A 23,662-nucleotide genomic window follows, 5' to 3' on the forward strand; every position below is an offset into this window, starting at 1 on the left:
GCAAGTCTATAAACGTAATTCACCACATAAACAGAACCAAAAACAAAAACCACATGATTATCTCAATTGATGCAGAGAAGGCCTCTGACAAAATTCAACAGCGCTTTATGCTAAAAACCCTCAATAAACTCGGTATTGATGGAACGTATCTCAAAACAATAAAAGCTATTTACGACAGACCAACAGCCAATATCATACTTAATGGGCAAAAACTGGAAGCATTCCCTTTGAAATCTGGCACTAGGCAAGGATGCCCTCTCTCACCTCTCCTATTCAATATAGTACTGGAAGTTCTAGCCAGAGCAATCAGCCAAGAAAAAGAAATAAAGGGTATTCAAATAGGAAAGGAGGAAGCCAAATTGTCTCTATTTGTAGACAACATGATAGTATATCTAGAAGACCCCATCGTCTCAGCCCAAAAACTCCTGAAACTGATAAGCAACTTCAGCAAAGTCTTAGGATATAAAATCAATGTGCAAAAATCACAAGCATTCCTATACATCAATAACAGACTGAAAGAGAGCCAAATCAAGAACGAACTGCCATTCACAATTGCTTCAAAGAGAATAAAATACCTAGGAATACAACTTACAAGGAACGTAAGGGACCTCTTCAAGGAAAACTACAAACCACTGCTCAACAAAATAAGAGAGGACACAAACAGATGGAGAAACATTCCATGTTCATAGTTAGGAAGAATCAATATCGTGAAATGGCAATACTGCCCAAAGTAATTTACAGACTCAATGCTATCCCCATCAAGCTACCATTGGCTTTCTTCACAGAACTGGAAAAAACCACCTTGAACTTCATATGGAACCAAAAGAGAGCCTGCATAGCCAAGAACACAGTGGGAGGCATCACACTACCAGACCTCAAACTATACTACAAGGCTACAGTAATCAAAACAGCATGGTATTGGTACCAAAACAGAGATATAGACCAATGGAACAGAACAGAGGCATCGGAGGCAACACAACATATCTACAACCATACAATCTTTGATAAACCTGACAAAAACAAGCAATGGGGAAAGGACTCCCTGTTTAATAAATAGTGTTGGGAAAACTGGCTAGCTATGTGCAGAAAGCAGAAACTGGACCCCTTCCTGACACCTTACACTAAAATTAACTCCAGATGGATTAAAGACTTAAACATAAGACCTGGCACCATAAAAACCCTAGAAGAAAATCTAGGCAAAACCATTCAGGACACAGGAGTAGGCAAGGACTTCATGACAAAAACACCAAAAGCATTGGCAACAAAAGCCAAAATAGACAAATGGGACCCAATCAAACTCCACAGCTTCTGCACGGCAAAAGAAACAGTCACTAGAGTGAATCAGCAACCAACAGAATGGGAAAAAATTTTTGCAGTTTACCCATCTGATATCCAGAATTTACAAAGAACTCAAACAGATTTACAAGAAAAAAACAAACAAGCCCATTCAAAAATGGGCAAAGGATATGAACAGACACTTTACAAAAGAAGACATATATGAGGCCAACAAACATGAGAAAATGCTCATCATCACTGGTCATTAGAGAGATGCAAATCAAAACCACATTGAGATACCATCTCACGCCAGTTAGAATGGCGATCATTAAAAAATCTGGAGACAACAGATGCTGGAGAGGATGTGGAAAAATAGGAACACTTTTACACTGCTAGTGGGAGTGCAAATTATTTCAACCATTGTGGAAGACAGTGTGGTGATTCCTCAAGGACCTAGAGATAGAAATTCCATTTGACCCTACAACCCCATTACTCGGTATGTATCCAAAGAACTATAAATTGGTCTGCTATAAGGACACATGCACACGAATGTTCATTGCAGCACTGTTTACAATAGCAAAGACCTGGAACCAACCCAAATGCCCATCGATGATAGACTGGACTGGGAAAATGTGGCACATATACACCATGGAATATTATGCAGCAACCAAAAATGATGAGTTCATGTCATTTGTAGGGACATGGATGAATCTGGAGAACATCATTCTCAGCAAACTGACACAAGAACAGAAAATGAAATACCGCATATTCTCACTCATAGGCAGACGATGAACAATGAGAACACATGGACACAGGGAAGGGAGCACTATACACTGGGGTCTATTGGGAGGAATAGGGGAGGGACAGTGGGGGCAGGGCTGGGGAGGGATAGCCTGGAGGGAGAAATGCCAAATGTGGGTGAAGGGGAGGAAGGCAGCAAATCACACTGCCACATGTATACCTGTGCAACTGTCTTGCATGTTCTGCACATGTACCCCAAAACCTAAAATGCAATTTAAAAATAATAATAAATATATAAAAAGAAAACAAGGTGTATACAATTGAATATCATCTGAGCTCATCAGTGTTTTATTCTGTCATTTATATTTCTGTGTAAAATAGCTAAAATACTATATGAACTTTATTCCAGGCTTAATTTTTAATGAAGTTAAGATATTACATAGTAATTAATAAGAATTTATCTAAGCACCCTGAATTTGAAGTATTTGAAGAATAACAGAATAGCATTCTGTTATTGCAAAAGTGCTTTCATGAAGGTTGGACTCTTTCCTCCTGGTTTCCCTGACCTTGAAAAGCAATTTTCACCTGATGTTTTACCTAGGTGTTTTAGAAAAAGTGGTTGTTAAAGTTAGGATAATGCAGAGAATGTTTTAGTAAAAGAACTATGCTTTTGCCACAGTAACATGCTCATCTATCATCCATGTGGCCTTTCCTACGGGATCTTGTCCACTTCATTCTACCATTGAGGGGATGGACTCAACATTTTTATGACTCCATTTATAAAGGAAACAGGCTTTCATTTACATTCATAACACTTCTCAAATGCTGAAAATCATATGAATAGCTTTAATTATGTATTATGGAGACTTTTTTTCAAAACAGACCTTCAACTAAAGCTCTTAAATAACTCTTCTGACAGTTACACATTAATCTTTTATTTTTTTTCTGGCTTAGCAGTGTTAGGTAAACTGTTTGTAATTAATTTTACATAGATAAATTAAATAGGCCAGGGATGTGAAGGTCTAGATCAAGGGCTATTAGTTATCTTGCTTTTTCTGACACAAGAAAGCTCCCAAAATATATTAATAAATTCATGAGTTTCTTGAATTTAATCACTAAATTATGGAGCTCAGAAAGGGACCCTGAGGAACATCTGGTTTGGCATGATGCTCCCACATAGCACTGCCTTATAAATCATCTAGGATACATGGGCTCAAAGTCTCCCAGTGAATGAAGAAGCATTCATAACCTCCTTGAAAGCCTTTTTTGATAGTTGTTATGTAAGGAGTGCTATAAGATTATCTTGTGAAAATGCATCTAGAGGTTATTTTAAAATCAGAAAATCAAAACAGCACTGTTCTGTCTTTAATTATCAAATATGGAATTAAAGAAATACATTAGTCTGAAGCCCAGTTTAAAAAGTAAGAAAATTTTGCCTTTAAAATACATATTTCCTTTGTGGGCCCAAATATCTGTTGTAATAAAAATGTTTCTTCCTGAAAGGAAAACTTATTTTATTTATGGATTTATTTATTATTATTTTTAGAGAGAGGGAGGGTCTTACTCTTTTGTCTAGTCTGGAGTGCATTGATGTGATCATAGCTCACTGTAGCCTGTAACTCCTGGGCTCAAGCAATCCTCCTGCTTTGGCCTCCCAAAACATAGGGATTACAGGCATGTGCCACTGCATTTGGCTGAGACAAAAGTTTATATTTAGGACCCTAGTCATATGTGAAAAATGTTTAGAGTTCCTTGAAAAATTATATTCACACAGAAATAAAAAAATTAGTGAAGTCTTCTTAAATTTCCTCTACTTAATTTCAGCCTTTCATTGATGATGCTGTAATCAGCTAATTAAACACACACACACACACTCTCTCTCTCTCTCACACTCTCTCACACACACACACTGTTTTGGGAACTACAGATAGAAGGAAAGACTTTATCTCCAGCTGGAGTCTGTGGCAGCTAATCTCAGTTGCTTTGGAGCCTGTGCTGGAGAAAGGAGGGAACAGGCTCCTCGTGGTGATGAGTTATAGCTGCCCAGTACTCTCATCTGTGTCCCACCACTGCCTGGGCCTCCAGTCCCCACATGCTGTCTTTTGTATGGGAGGGCCATACTGTGGAGCAGAGCAAGATCAGGTCTAGCCCCTCACACCACTGAATAAAAGCATGGAACAGGTTTCCAGGTTGGCAGTTTGGAAGGTCATTAGCATGCTCCCTCTACCGGCAGGACAGTATAGTATTACTGTTATTATTTTATGCATTTATTTATTTTTGATACTGAGTCTTGCTCTGTCGCCCAGCCTACAGTGCAATGGCACAGTCTTGGCTCACTGCAACCTCCACCTACTGGGTTCAAGTGATTCTCCTGCCTCAGCCTCCCAAGTAGCTGGGATTACAGGTGCCCGCCAACACACCCAGCCAATTTTTTATATTTTTAGCAGAGACAGGGTTTCACCATGTTGGCCAGACTAGTCTCAAACTCCTGACCTTGTGATCTGCCTGCCTCAGACTCCCAAAGTGCTGGGATTACAGGCCTGAGCTACCGCGCCCAGCAAGACAGTATATTAAACACTGTGCAGACGACATGGAAGGAGAGAGATGAAATCCTCGCTGGTTGACATACATGCATTTTCTAGATAACAGAAACGTATTTAAGTGTCAAAGCATTTAAAGAACGTTTATTTGTAAGCAGAAATCGCCCCAGTTTCCCTGCCTTCATAGTTATTTTATAACACCATTGAAACTCCTTTACCCTCCTTAGCGTAGATTAAAAGAGCATCCTCATGATAGACCCGTATATTTACCATTGTCTCAGATTATGGACCGCACTAAACTCCTGACAAACAGAAATATGCCCTAAGGAGGATGGCTAGGAGCATAAAAGGAGCTAAAAAGAAAATCAGGTGGGCCTTTAGTAATGCTTGGCAATCTTTATTCTACTTCCCTTGTCCAGTTTCCTCTTCTGTTAGTCCAGGGGTTGACAAACCACAGCCCACTGCTTGTTTTTATAAGTAAAATGTCATTGGAACGTACTGTGCTCATTCATTTATATATGATCTCTTGCAGAATTGGGCAGTTGCAGCAGAGACCCTGTGGCCTACAAAGCCTAGAATATTTACTGTCTGGCCCTTTACAAAATAGTTTGCCTGCAACCTAAATGACTATGAACGTGCCTTCTTTTCTTACGCCTCCAGCAGCAGCTCCCCATTTATTTTCAGTTAATAACTTGCTATTTATTTTTCTGGGAAATAGAAGCCTTCAGAAAAGAATTTCTGCATGTTTCTAAGACCAAATATGCCAACGTACCCATATATTTACCCCTGTATTTCACTGTTTCTTCTGCTCAGTGGATGAAGTATTTATATTCATATTTCTTCCTGAGAGTAGATCTTTATCTTCTCCTTCCTACTTAAGAACATTACTCTTGAAAATTCCCCTTTCTCCTTCCCATGTCATCAAATTTTGCTGTCTCCTGCAATTCTAATAAAGGTAAATATCCTGGAATAGCCCTTGTGTTAAGTAAATAAGCAACCCAAACTCTCTTCAAGGTCACTCCTAAGCTAGTGCCTCATTTCTTGTCACAAAACTCTTTGGAAGAATTGTGTCCTATTTCCTGTTGAATCCATGCTATTAAAGATATTGTCTCTATCAGTTCAAACAGAAATTGCTCCACTTGAAGTTATCCATTATTTTTGTCAAATCAGTGTCAGCTATTTTGAGCCCACCTTGTTTGACATTTCAGCATTATTTGATAGTTTTTCACTCCTTCCTTCTTGAGACAGCTTCACTACTCTCCAGATTCTTTTCCTGGAGCCACTCCTCCTCAGTCACCTTTTCTGATTGATACTCTTCATCTTCCCAATTTCAAAATACTAGACTTAATTCCTGGATTTACACCATTCCATTGGTAAAACCAGAGGAATACCATCTGCACTCTGATGACTCTTGAATTCATACCTTCAGCCTGGACTTCCCCTGAACCTCCGGACTTCTAACCAGCAACTCCACTTGGATGTCAAATAGCCATTTTCCTCCCAGACCAACTCCCACATCTCCCATGAGGACTCCATCCTTCCAGTTACTCAAGCCAGATATTTTGGAGACTCCCAAACAACAAAATCTGCTGGCTCTACCTTTGAAATCTGTCTACTGGTTAGAACCACATTTGCCATCTTCACCACTAGCACATGTTCCAAGCCATGTCTCATGTGAAAACCAGGCTCCTAACTGGTGTTCTAACATCATCTACTTCCCCCACATCCAACCCAGAAAACACAATGATCCTGCTAAAATGTCAATCATGTTTTGCTGATTCTCTGTTCAAAACCTTCCAAAGGATTTCCATCTTATTCAGAAAAAGAATCCAAACTCCTTATACAGCCTATGAGGAAATTATGCGTTGGGCTCCTGCATTACCTCTCCACCAGCATCACCAGTCTGCTGCTTTTGGCTCCCCTCTAGCCCTGCTGCACTCTTTGCTCATCCATGACCATGCCAAACACACTTGAGACTTAGGGCCCTTGTACTTGCTGTTCCTCTGCCTGAAACACACTTCCTTCTAGATAACCACAGCACCTCCTCCTCATTTCCTTTAGGTCACCATTCAGATGTCATTATACTAGAAAATCCTTCCTTGATCTTTTATCTTAATAATGCCTTCAATTATTTCTCTGTCCTCTTACCCTACTTCATTGTTTTTTCTTTCATATATTACCACTCCATATTTCCTATTGGTACGTTACATTATGAATGTATGCTCCATGATGTGGCGAACTTTGTTTTTTTTGTTTTGAGATGGAGTTTCGCTCTGTTGCCCAGGCTGAATACAGTGGTGCGATCTCAGCTCATTGCAACCTCTGCCTTCCAGGTTCAAGTGATTCTCCTGCCTCAGCCTCCTGAGTAACTGGGACTACAGGTGTGCACCACCACGCCCAGCTACTTTTTTGTATTTTTAGTAGAGGCGGGTTTTACCATGTTGGCCAGGCTGGTGTCAAACTCCTGACCTCAGGTGATCCACCCTCCTTGGCCTCCCAAAGTGCTGGGATTACAGCGTGAGCCACTGCACCTGGCCAGAACTTTGTTTCTTTATGTTCACTACCATATCCTCAGAACTTATAGTAGGTTCTTGCTCAAATAAATTCTGTTGAGTGAATGAATAAATAAAATAATTTAGGGAACTAAGAATTTGTATTAGTCTTCTCTTATGCTGCTAATAAAGACATACCTGAGATGGGTCATTTATAAAGGAAAGAGGTTTAATTGACTCAGAGTTCAGCGTGGCTGGGGAGGCCTCACAATCATGGCAAAAGGCAAAGGAAGAGAAAAGGCATGTCTTTTATGGTAGCGGTAAGACAACGTGTGCAGGGGAGCTCCCCTTTATAAAACCATCAGCTCTCATGAGACCTATTCGCTATCACAAAAACAACTGGGAAAATCCTGCCTCCACGATTCAGTCACCTCCACCTGGTTCCTCCCACAACATTTGGGGATTATGGAAACTACAATTCAAGATGAGATTTGGGTGGGGGATGCCACCAAACCATATCAGATATATATCTGGAGAGTGTTAAATGGAGAATATAATAAATATTTGTGTTTAAATATTTTGAAAGATTGTCACGTTGGATAAAGAATAGGCCTCGTTTCCACTGCTTTAAAAGGCAAAACTAGTCCTCACGGATTGAAGTTAAATGATTTCAGAGTTTTGTTTAGTTTAATAAGAATAAGGGACTTTCCAACAATCTTGGCTATCCAACAGGGTACAGACTGTTTTAAGATTAAACTTAGGTTGCTGTCCAAGGAAACTTTAGAAAGGAGCTGAAAACCACTTGTGAGGGATGTTGTAAAAATCTCTGACTTTGGTGGAGGAATTCCACTTGTCCTCTAGAAGTCTGTGAGGTGACCCACTTCAGAAATGTTTTGTTTCCTTCTTAGCTGGACAAACTGCTAGATAAAGAGATACCATGGCCCTTGGGAATAAAGATTTAGTCATTGCTTTGCATGGATGGTTCCATTTCTCTGCTGCCCACTCATCAACATGGGTATCTTTAGCACAAACCATTAAGATCATGAAGTTTGGATTCTTTGCCAGCCCCTTTGCTGTATTTGGTCATGTTATGGAGTATATTCAAATCCAATAGGTTATGGATTGGATTCCATAGTTTTGACTGCTCCTGCCAAGTATAACTTTAGATTTCTCTATTAGATCAGGTCTTGTATGTCAGTATGAACCATTTTGGAAAGAGTTTGAGCAGAAACAGTTCATAATTGGTGTGTTAAAATGAATTTTTTTTTCTATTTCAAAGTCTGAGATTCACCTCTTTCCTCCTATTATTATTTAGGTGCTTTGACTATATAAAATATGATGCTTTATGGATCATTTCCAAAACCCAATGAATGAAATTTCAAGCTTTCTTTTTCCAATCTCTTATTTTTAGTAAAATGTTTCACCATCTTTTATGCACTATTAGTGGCATTCTACTAATGCCCCATAGTAATTTTCCAGTTATGAAAAATATCATCATGTGATCTTCTTGTTCAGGGTTTATTTACATATGGAATAATTTGGTGTGGAGCTAAAGAATTGGGGTGTTATTTTTAGTGCTCTGTATCAGTTCACCCTTTCACCAGTGTGGTTCCTGGCTAACTTTCCCATGAGTTTTTAACCTCTTGCTAGGCTCTGCTTATGTAACAGGAAACAGGCTGTCAGGAACAAACAAACAGGGACATATCAGGCACACACTTAGTAGCAAATGATTTAGTTTGCTCTGTCCTTCACCCTCTTAAAGTAGAGCGACACGCAGACTCAACGTTAAGTCTTTTGGCATGGTGCTCCTAGATTAAAATAATGTAACTTCGGTTTTTGAAAGGCAAAATATTTACCAAGACCATGATTTAATCCAGGCAGTGGAAAAGATGAGCTTATTATAAGGTGAACTTTGCAGTGGTGTCATGTCCTGGGACTGTGGTTTTAAGTATATCTTCGCTTTTTCTCCAACTCTTAAGGCAGGGGTGATGTGCAAGCTTCAAGAGAGAGATGAAATCGGACGAATTGAACTAGTCCAGAAGCTGGCAAGAGAAAACTATCAGTTTCTGCAGACGGACAAAAAAGAACAGGAGAAGTCTGAACACGTAAGCCTTTTGCCTCTTGGGGATGCAGGTTTGAAGGGGTGGAAAATGTTTCTGCCTGATTGCATGTTTGAATGAAAGAATATTTTATTTTAAATTCTTTAGGTTTTGGGTTTTTAGGGGTGGAAAATGTTTCTGCCTGATTGCATGTTTGAATGAAAGAATATTTTATTTTAAATTCTTTAGGTTTTGGGGTTTTTTTTTCCCAAGAGCATCCTCCTTAGTAAAAATGACAGCTGCCTGTAGCTCTAAGCAAGTGACTTATGACACTGGATTTATAAGAGTCTTCTCAAAAGTAAATTATGTAGAAATATGAGAATACATTTAAGCAAATATGAATGCTTATCTATTTATGATCCTGCTTGGGTGGTTTCCAAGTTTGACTTTGCAAGTTTTGCCTTATCATATAGTTTGTAGAACATGAATTTTGAAAAAAACATTTCAACATATTTTTCTATTTAGTACAGAGGTGGATCTAGTTGCCAAATGAATGTGTCCTAAGTCACTAGAAATATATGAAAACAGATTATAGATGCTCTCACCAAGTGGGAGGGTCAGAAGGGAGATTTCCCAGCATCTTATGAAGGCTTGTGTTCCAACAAGACTTATATTGTTTGAATGAAGTTAAAACTGGAGGAAAGAGACGTTCCGCTTCGTCCTCCTGAAAGCAGTTATTCAGATAGAGCCTTAGAACTGAGAATGTGCCATCATGCTGGGAAGACACTGGGACCACTTTCTTGTGCCACACATTGTTAGCTGTTGACTTTGCTGTTGTTGGTTATAAGACTTCACTCTCAGTGCTGCACTGTCTGGGACTGCTCATGAAGGGGAAAATCCCCTGTGCTATGTGTCTTTCTCGACTTAATTTTTCTGGGCAATTTTATTTTCAATCCTTTTCAGGGGGAAAACATTGCTTCATGCTTTTTCTGCTCCAAGTCTATTAATACAAATGGCAGGGTTTTACTGAGCAGGAGAGGGGTGAGATGCTCAAGTCTGGCTGGCTGCTTAGTTTAACAGCACAGCACTTCTCTAACAGTGAGACATCGAATTGTAGCAGTTGTCGTCTCAAGAAAGAGAATAATTAGGCAGTTTCAAAGCCTTCAAATAGTGATTGAACTATTTCAGAGGTGACTATTGACTTTAAGTGTCATGTAGGTCTCAGGCAACCTTCACTTTGTTAGGTACTGTTGAAAAATTTGGCACCTTGTTCAAGTTGTGAAAAGCACCCTGAAGGTTGACTATATCATAGATTGACTCAACCTCTGCTGTGTCCTTAGGATATTTGAATATCCTAGTGTGTGGCTTAAATGTCTCAAAAAATTTCTTTTTGATTCATTTTAATTAGATGAGCAACAGTTTTCATATGCCATACTTTATTGATTTCAAAATGCATGTTTTCCCCACAAGAGTCTTAACAATTGATGATATGAAAACATGTCATAGTTAAATTGTGAAAGTTTTTCTTTCCTTATGGTTGTTAAAATGAATGCTATATATTACAACTGATTGCAAATTAGGTGCAGTGAATGAGTGACAACTTGAGGTATGGTAAGATCTTTCAAAAAATCAAACTGTTGGCACCAAATTTAGAAATCATAAGCTTTAGGCCACAAAACAACTTTGCACCTATTAGAAAGATACCTGTATGTTGTCTTTGCTGTATATTTAGTTCAATCCAGAATATTGTAAGTATATAATATATTAATACATAATTTATTCAGACAATATATATAATATATAATTTATTCAACAATAATATATAATTTATAATATATAATATATAATTTATATATAATATATAATTTATTCAGCCAATAAAATTATAATACTCTCCAAATCTGTGACTATAGAAATCTAAACTTGGTGCTGATAATTTAAAGGCTTTTAACATGAGGCAGAAATTTAGTGGTGGAAGATTTACAGCTTTGCTTATGGTTATCTGCTGTGTCACCTTTACACCTTCATTTCATGTGTAAAATAGAGCACTAACGTTTTTTCTTTCTTGCATGACTGTCTTATGGAGGCATTAACAGCTCTGAAACATTTGTGTTTCTGAGAGGAAAGATGGTGTGTAAATAAACATTGGAATTAGGACTTTTTTCATGTAGACTTTTCTGTGAAGTTTAAAATAAGAAAAGGAATATTAGGGATCTAGTGATAAATATAAACTAAGCTATCCTGTCATCTCCCTTCTGCAGGATGACACCAGTGGAATCTCTCAACTCTTAAGGCATTATTGATGTAGTGCTCCACTAAATGAATTATTTTGTACTAGATGCTTACACTTTTGCAGTAATTTATTAGGGATAAAAACCACCTGCTAATTCATTTCTGTCTTTTATGTCTTGGGCATTTGATGTGCCTGTACCTTTGCTTACCCGTTAACCTCACAGTATTCATGAAGGTGGTGCAGCGTTTTCATTTTCCTGACTTCGCTTTCTTTACAATAGCTATCATCTGCTCTTCATAGAAACTCAGTTCCAACACAGCATGGACAGAGGAAACTGCAGTTTACTTAGCATAAACCTAGGTCTGCAATTTCCTCTTCTTGTTATAACAATAATGACCAAACCCTGAAGTTATATACAGATTTCCTTTCTTTTATGATTTTAAAATGCTTCATTGACCTCATCTGGGCCAAAGCTAGTTAAGTAGCAGTGATAACATTTGAGTTCGAATCCACGTTGCCTATTGAGTCATTCTTTCGACTAACCTATGTTACTTTTCCGGTTCTAGAATGCCACATCGATGCCAAAGAGGAAGCTAATTTGCAGCACTACTGCATAGGGAAAGACGTGAATTTGATAGAATAAAGCTTTTGTCACTGGTACATCTTGTTACAAATTGAAGGGGATTACAGCTTTCTCTGTAGGCATTTCTAATATTAACTGCTTAATGCTATGATTATAAATGCATGACATTAGAGAAATGCTTCACTCGGTGCTTTTGCCAAGGTGTTTCTGAAATTTAAAAAGTTAACTGTGTAATTGTCACAGGTTTCTCAGGAAGCACTCCGTTTTTCTATTTTCTATTAACTAGCTGTAGGCAAAATTAGCAAGCACTCATTCCTATGTGTTGAAAATTATTATGGGAGGACTTTCAGAAGGGGAAAGAAATGGGCTGTGTCTTCTAAACATTATGATAGTAGAGTTAACATTGAGTTGCTGGTTCTTTAAGGACACTATCTCTTATGCAAGCATTGTCTTTGCTAGCCTTAATTCTGTGACTATACCAATAGAGGAAGGGGCAGGTGTTACCAGATGGGAACTTTTGAGCTTGACCCTGAAGAATGACTGATGGTCATAGAGGAAGGCAGGGGACACAGCATTTCAGGCAGAGGGACCCTCAGGAAGACACATGACTGTAGTCCTGGTGATTCACAGGGAATGGAGAGGGGTGGGCTGGGAGTCAGCCTAAAATTCCATTATGAAAGACTAGTAAGCTACCCTAAGGAGTTTAAACTTGCCTTTTTGGCAAAGGAAAGCCATCAAAGAAGGGAAGTGGCATAATCAGATGTGGCCTTTGGAAGCCTCTCTGGCATTACTTTAGAGGAAGAATTGAGTGAAGAAGAGGAAAATGTTGGAAAGAACCTTTAGAAAGCTACTGTAGTGCATCAGGTGAGAGGTGCCAGCCTGAACTGGGACAGTAACCATAAGAACCAAGAACGGAGAGTCTGTGGAGAGTCATTTACACAGTAAAATGGACAGAATTCGGTGACTGGTAATGGAGGATGTGCATGCTATTTTATGTTAAGCAGTTTTTAAAGATTCTTTGGTATAGTGGCAGACATAAGAATGTTCTGATTTTTACCACCTTTTCCAAAAAGCTACATAAGCCATTTACTTTGCTTTGTTTGCCTGCAGTTTGCTTCAGGTAACTAAGACATTAGTATTTGTCTCATTGACAAATTGTTAGGTGAGGGTTCTGGCAAACAGTATGGGGATTGCATAAACTTTTCTTTTCAGAACCTTTTGAAAATACCTTAATCAGAGTCTCTGGTGGCTCCCAAATTAACTGACGTGTTTGGCTAGAACTTTGGCATTTGCTGCGATATCTATGCCTTCCTCAAAATTCACTAGGATTTTAGGGTTGCTCTCCTGATCTCTGTAGTATGAGTTGGTGTTACTATACTTCTATTCTAGAATACTCTCTGCCATCGATTCATTCACTAAACTTTTGTTTAAGCTGATGTCGTAGAAGAGCCAGACTAACTATGGTGTCTCCTACCCTCAAGAAGTATAGTCTAGTTGTGGAGAAAGATACTGACACAAATAACTGAGATACAAGGAAGCAGTGAAGAGAATCCCAAGAGAGATACATAGGAGTTAGAAAAAGAATTTACAGCTGAGGAAACAGGATTCTTTCTTAGAGCAGAAGTAGAGTTTGACCCAGACCTTAAATTAGGTTTTGGGTTGGATTTAAAGAATCCACATTCAAGAAAAGTATTCCTAATGGGAAGAATGGCATTAGGAAATGCACAGAGATCTCAAAATACAAGATTTTTTTTTTGGAACTCTGAAATGATTTAATGTTGCCAGAATAGCAAGAGTTGGGGGTGTGGAAGGGGTGTGAAGGGAAGGAAGATTTCATGAGACATGAGATCGGGACCAGACTGTGGAGGATTTTGAGGGCTGAGAAGGTTTACTTCATCTAGAAATAATGAGGACCAACTGAGCATTTGGTTTTCTAACTTTTCCAAAGGAAGATGGTTGAGGCAGGGCCATCATGAGATAAGTTCTATTATTTCAGTGTGACTGAATAGTGACTGAATAGTGAGGGAGCTGAAGAGTGATTAGGCAGACTCGGGCCCAGAGTGAATTCAAGTGATTGTCTCTGGAGGGTTCAGCCTTCATCACTGGAGTGAGGACTGATAGGCGGCCAGGAAGCCAAGGTAACCAGCACCACATCAGTCCTGCAAAAGAGGGCATTCGTGGAGAGGGCAGCCCTGGAGGCCAGAGACAGAAAGAATACGTGGCGGGGAGGGGGGCAGTGAGGAGGCAGAAAAAGAAAAGGTGCTTGCCCAGTTAGAGGCAAAACTTAGATTTGAAAAGCTCATAAACTCTTCACATTTTAGTTTCAGTGAAATAGTTACATTAAAGTATATGTCTAGATGGAAGTGGGTCCTATTTTCTGGAATATAGCTACATTATTTACCAGAAAACTGAAGCTGTATTTTTCCTGAAATGTAGTTTATGCTTTGTAGTGTATTAAAGTGTAGATTAGAAATACCAACAATAGCTTCTAAACTGACTTCCTATCTTCCAGCTGTAGAAATAAGCAGTGTCTGTAAAATGTATGTGAAAACCTTGTTCAGCAATACTTTCCCTAGAGATCCTGTCTGTATCCCTCCCTTGCCCCCCCCACCCCATTTTCTTCTGTTCCTTTGTTAAGTCTGGGGACCCACCCTACTTCCTTCCCCTTTTCTAATTCACTCATGAAATATGGATGGGTGGGAAGGGGATTTTGCACACTCTGAAACTGCATCTTGGCATAGTCTGCTGCCAGGGTAGGGTCCCTATCACTCAGCCTCAACCGGAATTTCCTTTCCCCTGTTTCCTGCAGCCTCATCCTGGAATTCTGCCTACGTCAAAGGGTTCCTTGTTTAAGGATTACTAGGGGAGAAGTGGTTTGGAGTATTCTGGCTGCTGTCACTCTTCTGTTACGTATTATAAGTTGGTCTCTACCTGTTTCCAACTTTCATTTTGTCTCTTTTTTTAAGCAGTTAAATATAAGGTGAAAATCTCTTTTTACTTTATATGAAATACTAAAAGGAAGAGAGGTTTTATCGTTGTTTTCAAACTTACACATCTAGGTGAGTAAAGTTTCAAGCAATCCCAGCATTATTTGAAGTTTGTCAGTCATTTAGTTTAACCAAGAAACTGCTTATTAAAGAGAAGTAGAACTTTCTAATGTTATTGTAATGTGATTGAAAGTCAGAACTAGGGTGTAACAGGCAATTCATAATACATTAAGTTGCCCACTTATAAACTGACAAATCACCTCAGGTTATTTTCCTTAATAGCAAAATCCTGACTTAGTGTTGGGTTGGGTATTAAAGTATCTTTTCATCAGAATTAGGTTTCCTGGAGTGAGTTATTATAGTCCATTTTTAATAGAGAATAATATGGCCAAGTAGAAGCTAGTTCTTTCTTCCAAGAAGTTTACAGTCTAGCTGGGGAAAGAATTTTTACATGGAAAACAGTTAACCGTTCAAGACAGCATTTAATGAAGTGTCTAAATAAGACATTTAGAAGAAAGTAAAATCTGGCAAACACATTTCACAACTGCAGCAAACCGTGCTCTTCTCATTTACTTAGGAGCAAGGTTTACAAGTTTGGTTCACTGCGTGTGCTCTTTAAATTCTAGCTTTTGCTCCAGAAACATAGCAGTTAACTGCTAGTGAAAGTCAGTGGTGTGCTCCTGCTGTCTGGTGGAGCCATCTGCTCATTAGCTGTATTTTTAGGTTCTTGCAAGAAGCCCACTACAAGTCCTAACATTTTTTAAAAATTAGTTGAGCGTTTTGAAAAGAGAAGAATTTGTCATTATGCTATTTTTTTTTAAGGCTCAAGTTTAAAAGGCCCAATTAAGAACGTGGATACTGGCTCAGTATGATTTATCAAACTCATGTTAGCAAAGGGTCTTTTTATTTCCTGCTGTACAGATGCTGCTCCTAACTTTATTAGGTTCTTATTCTTGTACAATTAAAATAGCCATATCATCTGCAATATGGTTGAGAAATTATTGAAGTATTGAAAAACAGGTTATTTTTTCGTTGTTTTTTTGCCCTCACCCTCCTCCCCCAGTGATGTATCTCATTCCAGACCCCAGATGACCTTATATTCTTTTCTTCTCTACCCCCATCAAGGCCTGATCTGCATTAATATAACAATGTTACTACCATATAGACTGGTGTCTGATCAGGCGACACTAGCAACTTTTGGCAGTCTGGTTTTATTTGGGTTTATAATGAGTGCTTTAAGACAAAAAGTTTAGGGAAAGGATGCACAGACAGATGGAGAGTCGTTCATGATAACTGTGTACTACCAAGGTTTAGAAAAATAAAAAGAAGAGATAGCAAGAAGTAGAGAAACATAGGTAGCAACTTATAATGTGCCTTGGTTCCAGAAGGACTGCCCTGATACACCTCTGACCTCATGAGCTGATGCTCTGAGAGAAACTCAGAGACTGAATTCACAGCTTACCTGTGTAATCAGCATCCAAGTGCTGTGCAAGTGTTTAACAGGGACCTTGGCTAGTCTAGGGAGTCACGCACATTTCCCTGAGAGAGAGGGAGAGAGAGAGAGAGAGAGAGAGAGAGAGACAGAATCTGAAGGGTCAGGAGAACTATGAAAAGTGAGGAGGGATGGGTATTCCAGGCAGAGGAAAGAACACCTGTGATAACACAAGGGGCCTGGTGTGCAGAAGAGAGGCAGCTCTAGAAGCAGAACCAACCAGCTGGAGCCTAAGTGTGGACTGGATGCTGTGGATGGAAGAGGCAGGGCCAGGTGAAGAAGGTGCAGGAGCTGGAGGATGCGGGACCTGTGGGTTTAACCAAACATAATGTGCTAAGAGCAATAGCAAGCTCTTGTGTAGAATTTAAGCATGTACAAGTTAAGCAAATAATTAGATTCAAATTTTTCAGATTCCTCTGCTGCAGTGTGGGGATGGATTTGAAGGAGGGGAATAGGTCACACTCACTCCTTCAAAGCTTTCTGGTCCCCCTTTCCTCACCGTCCACTCTGTCAATTTCACATTAAACAGTAACCAGCATACATGCAAAGGATTTGCAAGTCAGGGGACTTCAGTTCCAGTGAAGACAGAATGTCCAGTGATGTTCACTTCTAATTTATTATGTTTTCCCTAAAATATACTGTTATATCATCATTTTTCTTTAAAAAGTTGGCGTGGAGTCAGTCCTGTTTTTTTGAAATGAATTTTGCTTACACATATAGTGTGAATACCTTTTTTAATAAACATCATGCAGGCAGATATGTTCACTTTACATACAAGTTACTGTGCTATATATTTGCCTCATACTGATTGAGCCAAAGTTTGGTGATTTTTGAGTCATTCATATACTTTGGTTGCTAAAGATGAGGAAAAGGAATTTATAAAAGATTTCCACGTAGGATGCAAAGAACCTTTTTTGCTTTTGCAGTGGGAAGTGGGTGGAAAGGAAAAATTCCATCTGGCATCCAGGAGTCCTAAATGTTGTTTTAAGATTACAAAAATAGAAGATCACTGAAAATATCATAACATAACATAACAGACTGTGGGCAAATGTACAGTACATTTTTTCTAATAAATCATGTTAAATATGCATATTTTACTTAAAACGAGACCAAGCTCTTATTTGCTGTTACATAAAATTTGTCTTTATTTTTTGTCATAAAATTATCTGCTCTATTTTTGAAGCAAAAAGGATGATTATTTTGGTCTGAAGAGGTCAATGTTGCAGTTCTTAGTTTTAGCTGGACTAGGTTTTTGAATTTTGCAGTTTCTCCCCCTTTTTCCAGCATTTCCCTCCTACATTAAAAAAATAGAGAAATAAGATATGGCATGTATGTTCATTTATTGCACATTTATACATAAGTAAGTGAACAAGACTCAACCATTTTAACAAATCCTTGTAAATATCCTCTTTGTTCAGGTTCCAGGAATGACTGGGCATGACTGAGGCAAAGTGAGTCAGAGTAAAGGATTAGGGGCACCTCAAGATCCAAGAAACACATGATGGAGAGAATAATGGTGATAATGAGACAATTAAAATGTCAGAAAGTGGCTTGGAGGTATGGATTCACAAGAAGGCTAAAAAATATGAGTCATTCCAGTATATCTGGGTGACCTCAGAGGTGGGACTGGGGGTGGAATGTGTCAAGGTAAAATTTTTGCCATCTGCTGTCAAAGAGGGGAGAGAGTGGTGCTTCATACAGATAGTTCCTAAAACCTTCCATGATCTTGCCTTGGTTTGGATTTATAGAAGTAGAACAAGCTTTATGTTGACACCCCTATGAATAAAGAATTCTAACATTCCCCAAATGGCACAATGCATAATAAAATCCCAAAGTGAGTTTTATGGTTGATGGATGCTATCACTTTCTCTCTGCTCCATCAGCTTACCGTTATTACACATTGGGATGTTGTGATGATGCCTTATTTTTCACCATTAATCTGAGTAGTCTGGAGTTTTCCTCTGAGAGTCATAGGCATTAGAAAGATTTTTAGATATTAGCCGGGCATGGTGGCTCACGCCTATAATTCCAGCACTTTGAGTGTCTGGGGCGAGTGGATCACAACATCAAGAGATTGAGACCATCCTGGCCAACATGGAACAAAAGAGAGAGCCACCCCATCTCTACTAAAAATACAAAAAATTAGCTGGGCATGGTGGCACACACCTGTAGTCCCAGCTGCTCAGGAGGCTGAGGGAGAATCATTAGAACTGGGAGGCAGAGGTTGCAGTGAACAAACAAGAGAGAGAAAGAAAGAGAGAGAGAGGGAGGGAGGGAAGGAAGGAAGGAAGGAAGGAAGGAAGGAAGGAAGGCAGGCAGGCAGGAAGGCAGGCTGGCTTTAGATATCTTAATGACTTGGGGAGAAAAACTTTATTCAGAAAACTGACACCTGCTAAATAAGATTATAAGCAGTTTCCACCAAAATGGGCAAAGTATATTCTATGACCATTAGTTATGTTGAAAGTGCATAAGTAACAAGAAAATGTTAAAACATTTCCATTGATAATATTCTTCTAGTAAAAGTTCATACCTTTTAGCCTCTGTAATCAGAAGCAATTTTGTTAATGATTTATTAACACAATTATAATTCTTTAGTTTGTTAGAGAACTTCTTAATTCAACCTTTGTGCTTTTATCTCTTTGTCTTTCTGAAGTTAGAGTTTGTGGGGCCCTAAAGTGAGGCTGGGCTGATTGACATGACCCTTGCCCTAATACCACACTTCTTTTCAACTGCTCCTCTCCTACCTATTAGCAGTTAGCCTATCAGAAAAGTAGTGACTCATGAAAGCGGGCACAATTTGGCTTGCAAAAAAATAAATGGGATCATTCAGTTATTTTCATTAAACACCCATTGGGAAACACATGTCTAAAAATTATCTCAGTGTTAGAACAAGACTGAGGTATAACTCTAAAAACATGGTCGGGGAGGACAGTTGAAGCTACAGAGATAATACTGTCCTCTCTAATAATATGTATGAGTTGAATTTTAAAAGATATGTGAGTAAAACTGTAGGAAATGGAGAGCACACACAGCCCAAGTTGGTATTGATTTATACCTACAGGTTTGTGATTAAGAGATAAGCCAAGAAAAGGATCTTGATCTTGGACAAGGCAGAATTCTGCCTATTCCTTAAAATCTGAGAAAAGAAACTCTTTATGGAATATACTTGAATGCCAGATGTTTGCGCACAGAAGCCTTTCATGACTTGTTGAACTATTAAATGCTGTTTCCATTATAATTTGGCAATCACATCTGACCTTTATCTCAATTTTCAGTAGATCCTATTTCCATCCCAGGTCAGTAAATCTTAATTCCTGTCTTTAATTTAAGTTCCTTTAGTAATACTAAAGTATTACTCATAATCTTGGCATATAGAGGAGATATGCACAGACCTGAGAAAATTCACCACACCCTGGAAAGAACCTTATTAATGACAATCAGAGTGGCTGTAGGTACCGTCAGCATCTGCAGCTGCTTATTGGTGCCCCACCCTTTGTGGTTTGCGATTTTTGCATCTTAGCTTGACTTCTACTTTATGTTCCACATCTGGCTAGTCCAGAACCTTTGGGGAAGAATGTAGTGAGAGAGTGTCTTGTTGGTCTCATTTTGGTCCACACCTAAGTTTTTAGATTGCTTCAATCCAGACTAGAGAAGTAAGAAATGGTGGCTTTTCCTTCTGAGTGATAGATGATAGTAGGCTATAGACATCTCAGTCTAGGGGACCCTATAAAAAAAAAAAAGAAGAGTTGGGCAACACAGGTCTGTGGAAGACATAGTGAAGGGAATTATTCCTTTGCTGAATGTAATGAGCCAGAGATACAGGGATTTTGGTCACATTGGTTATTGCACTTCAAACCAAGGCCAGCATCCCTTATGATCATCCCTTATGGTCTGTGCTGCCCAACTCTTAAGTGTCTTATCACCTCAGACACTTAGTTTCTCCACCATTAGCAGCTGAAATCAGATTCCTGCATTTGAACTCAGAGATTTTTTTGAAAGAGTTATACTAGTGAAGATGGAAGACAACCAAATAGCTGCTTAGCTTGTTGCCACCAGTCATTTAGTGACAATACATAAAGTTGACTTTGTTGATGGCCTAAATAATTTTAATGTTAGTGCAACCTTTTTTTATAGGTAGAGCAAAATTTTAAAACATCTGGCTAAGAGTAATTTGCTCTTACCTTCATTCACTGAGAAAAGCATTTGTTGAGCAACTATGAGCAAGACATCACATGAAATAGAACAGAGACAGAAATGAGCAAGGTGTGATGTGAACCCCAAAGATACCAACATTTAATAAGACAGAAGCATGTGAAAACTCACACAGGAGAGTAAAGAAAAAGGGCAAAACACACAGAAGAGAAGGCCAGAAAAGGATTCCAGATGGGAGGAAAGAGTGCACTTTGAATAAAGTGTTTGTTTCCAGAAAATTGTTTTCTCACATTCCTGTAAGGGATTTGCTAAATTAAGCATCATCTTCTTTACTTCCTGGGTTATGGCCAGGTCAGGACACAAATCATAAATGACAAAGATTATATAAATCTCAAATCTAAAGGAGGTTGCATATTGGAGTTTACAATTCATTCCCTTCCCCATTTTCTAGCTATAAAATATACTTTCCAAAAAAATGTAGTATATTATACATAGTCCTTGGCCTGTTTCACTGATTGAATTTGTTTTTGAAAACAAGTTTCATCTGGAAGAGGTTTACAGGTGTTTTAACAGTCCGGAGTAAAGTAACAGGCAACTTGATAGAATTTATATCACAGTTGTGCTAAAGATTTTTTGTTTAAAGTTGTTCTACTACTGTAGAAGTAATATGTGCCCTTCATAGAGAACTTAGAAATGATAGAAAGCTACAAGGAAGAGAATAAAAATTTAATCATAAACCACTGTTCCTCCACTACCCTCTTGCTGTCCCCAATCTTTGTATTCTCAGGCTTTCCTCATATTTTCATAATGTGCTTTAGTTAGCCACCCTTCCATTTGGGGGAATTTTGCTATTATAAACTGTAACACATAACTCTCCAAAAACCTAAATTCATATTCTTAAGTATAAATTTCCAGCAGCATAATTAGCACTTGTAAATTGCACTAATATCTTTTATGTTTTTGCTCAATCAGCAATATATGAAATTACTTGTTTTGTAATCCCTTCTTCCTAGCCTTCGCCTTCATTGAGTATTATAATTTTGAGAAGTAGAAACTATGTGTCTTTGTCAGGTTGATGGTGGGGCAGGGGAGAGGGCGGAAAATACTGTTTTGTTCAAATTTGCATTTCTAGTGAAGTTGAATATTTGCAACTTATATCAACCTATTTCTCTTTCTTCTGTAATTTATTTTTCTCCTTTCTCATTTTTATCACTGAAATTTTCTTATTTATTTGGATAAGTTCTTTATATATGAAGGATATAAAATTTTGTCATATTGTTTCCCTAAGTTTGTTTTCTCCTTAGTTTCCTAGTTATTTTATACATACAACTGAAACTGTTAATACTTTTTTTATTTTTTAAATTGTCTTTAAGATAAGAAATCCCTTCCTCATTTTATATTATATTTTTAAATTTCTTTTGGAATTGCACTTTTCACTCAGATTTTGTTTTTCTTGATACATGGGTCTCACTCTGTTGCCCAGGCTGGAGTGTGACAGAAAGATCAGAACTCACTACAGCCACAATCCTCCCACCTCAGCCTCCAGAGTAGCTGGGACTACAGGCATGTACCACCACACCCAGCTAATTGTCTGATGTTTTTGTAAAGACAAGGCCTCATTATGTTGCCCAGGCTGGTCTCCAACTCCTTAGCTCTAGAAATCCTCCCAGCTCGGCCTCCTAAAGCACCAGGACTAAAAGCATGAGCCACTGAGATTGGCCTCACTTGGATTTTTAATATAGCTGTGATTTATTTTTGTAATGTAAGATTTCTTGATCAAGTATCACATGTATAATTTTTCTTATTACTTTACTCTATTTTATTACTAGCATCAAAGAAATTCATTTTATTTTGAGAGAATTGAAATTCTGTGATGAACAAACTACCTCCCAAGTTAATATGTTGAGTACTGATTTAGTAAATCACTTTACAGAAGCTCTCTGAGCTTCAGTCTTCTCATCTAATAAATCAGGATATTAGAGGTCTAAGATTTCTTCTGGCGCTAAAATTCCTTTCTTAACTTGAAGACACCCTTCCCCCAAAATTCAGCAATATCCATGCATTTGAGTGTTGGACTCTTTCTGGGAAAATGTCACCATTTTATAAAGGATACCAATTGATTACTCAGGAAGTTCTGAATAGCTCTTTTTTCACTCTGATCGAATATGTCTATCAATGCCAAGAATCATTCTGTTCTTTTATGTTCTAAAAATACTCCAGTGGGTAGAACTTCTAAAAACTTACTCTGTGGAATGGTGCTGATAAAGGACAGATGGCTAATCTAGCATATCCGGCTAGAAGTGTCTGTTATCAGGACATTAAAATGATATTTCAAGTCAAGTCATTAAATATTTGGAATTGTTTTCCTGAGATCAGAATGTTCTGAGAAGGATCAAAATCTGGAATTCCCAAATCTCAACAACGAAGGAAATGCTAGGTCTTATTGCCTTGAACCCTTAGAAATACCAAGAAAGTACCCTAGTTCTTGATGTTGGCTAGGTTCATTAGCTAGCCGCTACCCGCAGCCTAGCTCCAAATCACTGTTTTTAAAACATGCAAATTTTTGTCTGTTACATGTCTATCTCCCACGTGAAAAATGTACTCTTTGAGAACATTCCTAGATTTTATTTGATTGGACTTTTATCCCTAGTGTTCAGCACTAAGATTTCAGTTTGTGGAACTGGAGCTGACAGAGAAGGACACTGTGGGTGGTTTGAAATGTTTCCCACAGTCAAGCACTTCACATCAAATCTGTGAAAATCCGAAGTTGTTCCAGCTTCAGGATTCCAGTTCATTGGATATTTAAAGTTTTAAATTAGAAGTTTTCTACCTTGGAGAATTCACCTGGAAATGACAAGCAGAAAAGGCAGGGAGGTTCATAACCAATAGTCACTTTGTAATATAGAAAAGTCTTTGGAAGAATCCATGCTTCGTGAAGAGTAGATACAGACTTTAATGGGTCATAGGTTATGGAGCAAAGATCTTACCTGGGCAGGTTTTTGAGGATTTCGACCTTCTTTGGCATTCCAGGTGCATATTAATATTCAGGAAAAGAGAATTTGTTTTGTGTATGTGGTATCACTTCAATACTAATTCCTCACTTAAATAGTAATTCCTCTTTTGTTCCC

The 23,662-nt window shown here is 38.4% G+C and overlaps 1 protein-coding gene across 4 annotated transcripts in view; it reads left to right on the forward strand.

Annotated features, from left to right (window-relative positions):
• The window catches only part of RAPGEF5 (Rap guanine nucleotide exchange factor 5), a 261,457-nt gene that overhangs the window by 151,473 nt on the left and 86,322 nt on the right, over positions 1–23,662 (forward strand). For all 4 annotated transcript variants that reach the window (XM_035253670.3, XM_035253669.3, XM_017975260.4 and 1 more), the window contains one exon: positions 9,028–9,153. In XM_035253670.3, coding sequence (XP_035109561.2) covers positions 9,028–9,153 — 126 coding nt within the window. The remainder of the gene's footprint in view (positions 1–9,027; positions 9,154–23,662) is intronic.

Source organism: Callithrix jacchus, chromosome 11 (assembly GCF_049354715.1).
Source record: "Callithrix jacchus isolate 240 chromosome 11, calJac240_pri, whole genome shotgun sequence".
Lineage (NCBI taxonomy): Eukaryota > Metazoa > Chordata > Mammalia > Primates > Cebidae > Callithrix > Callithrix jacchus.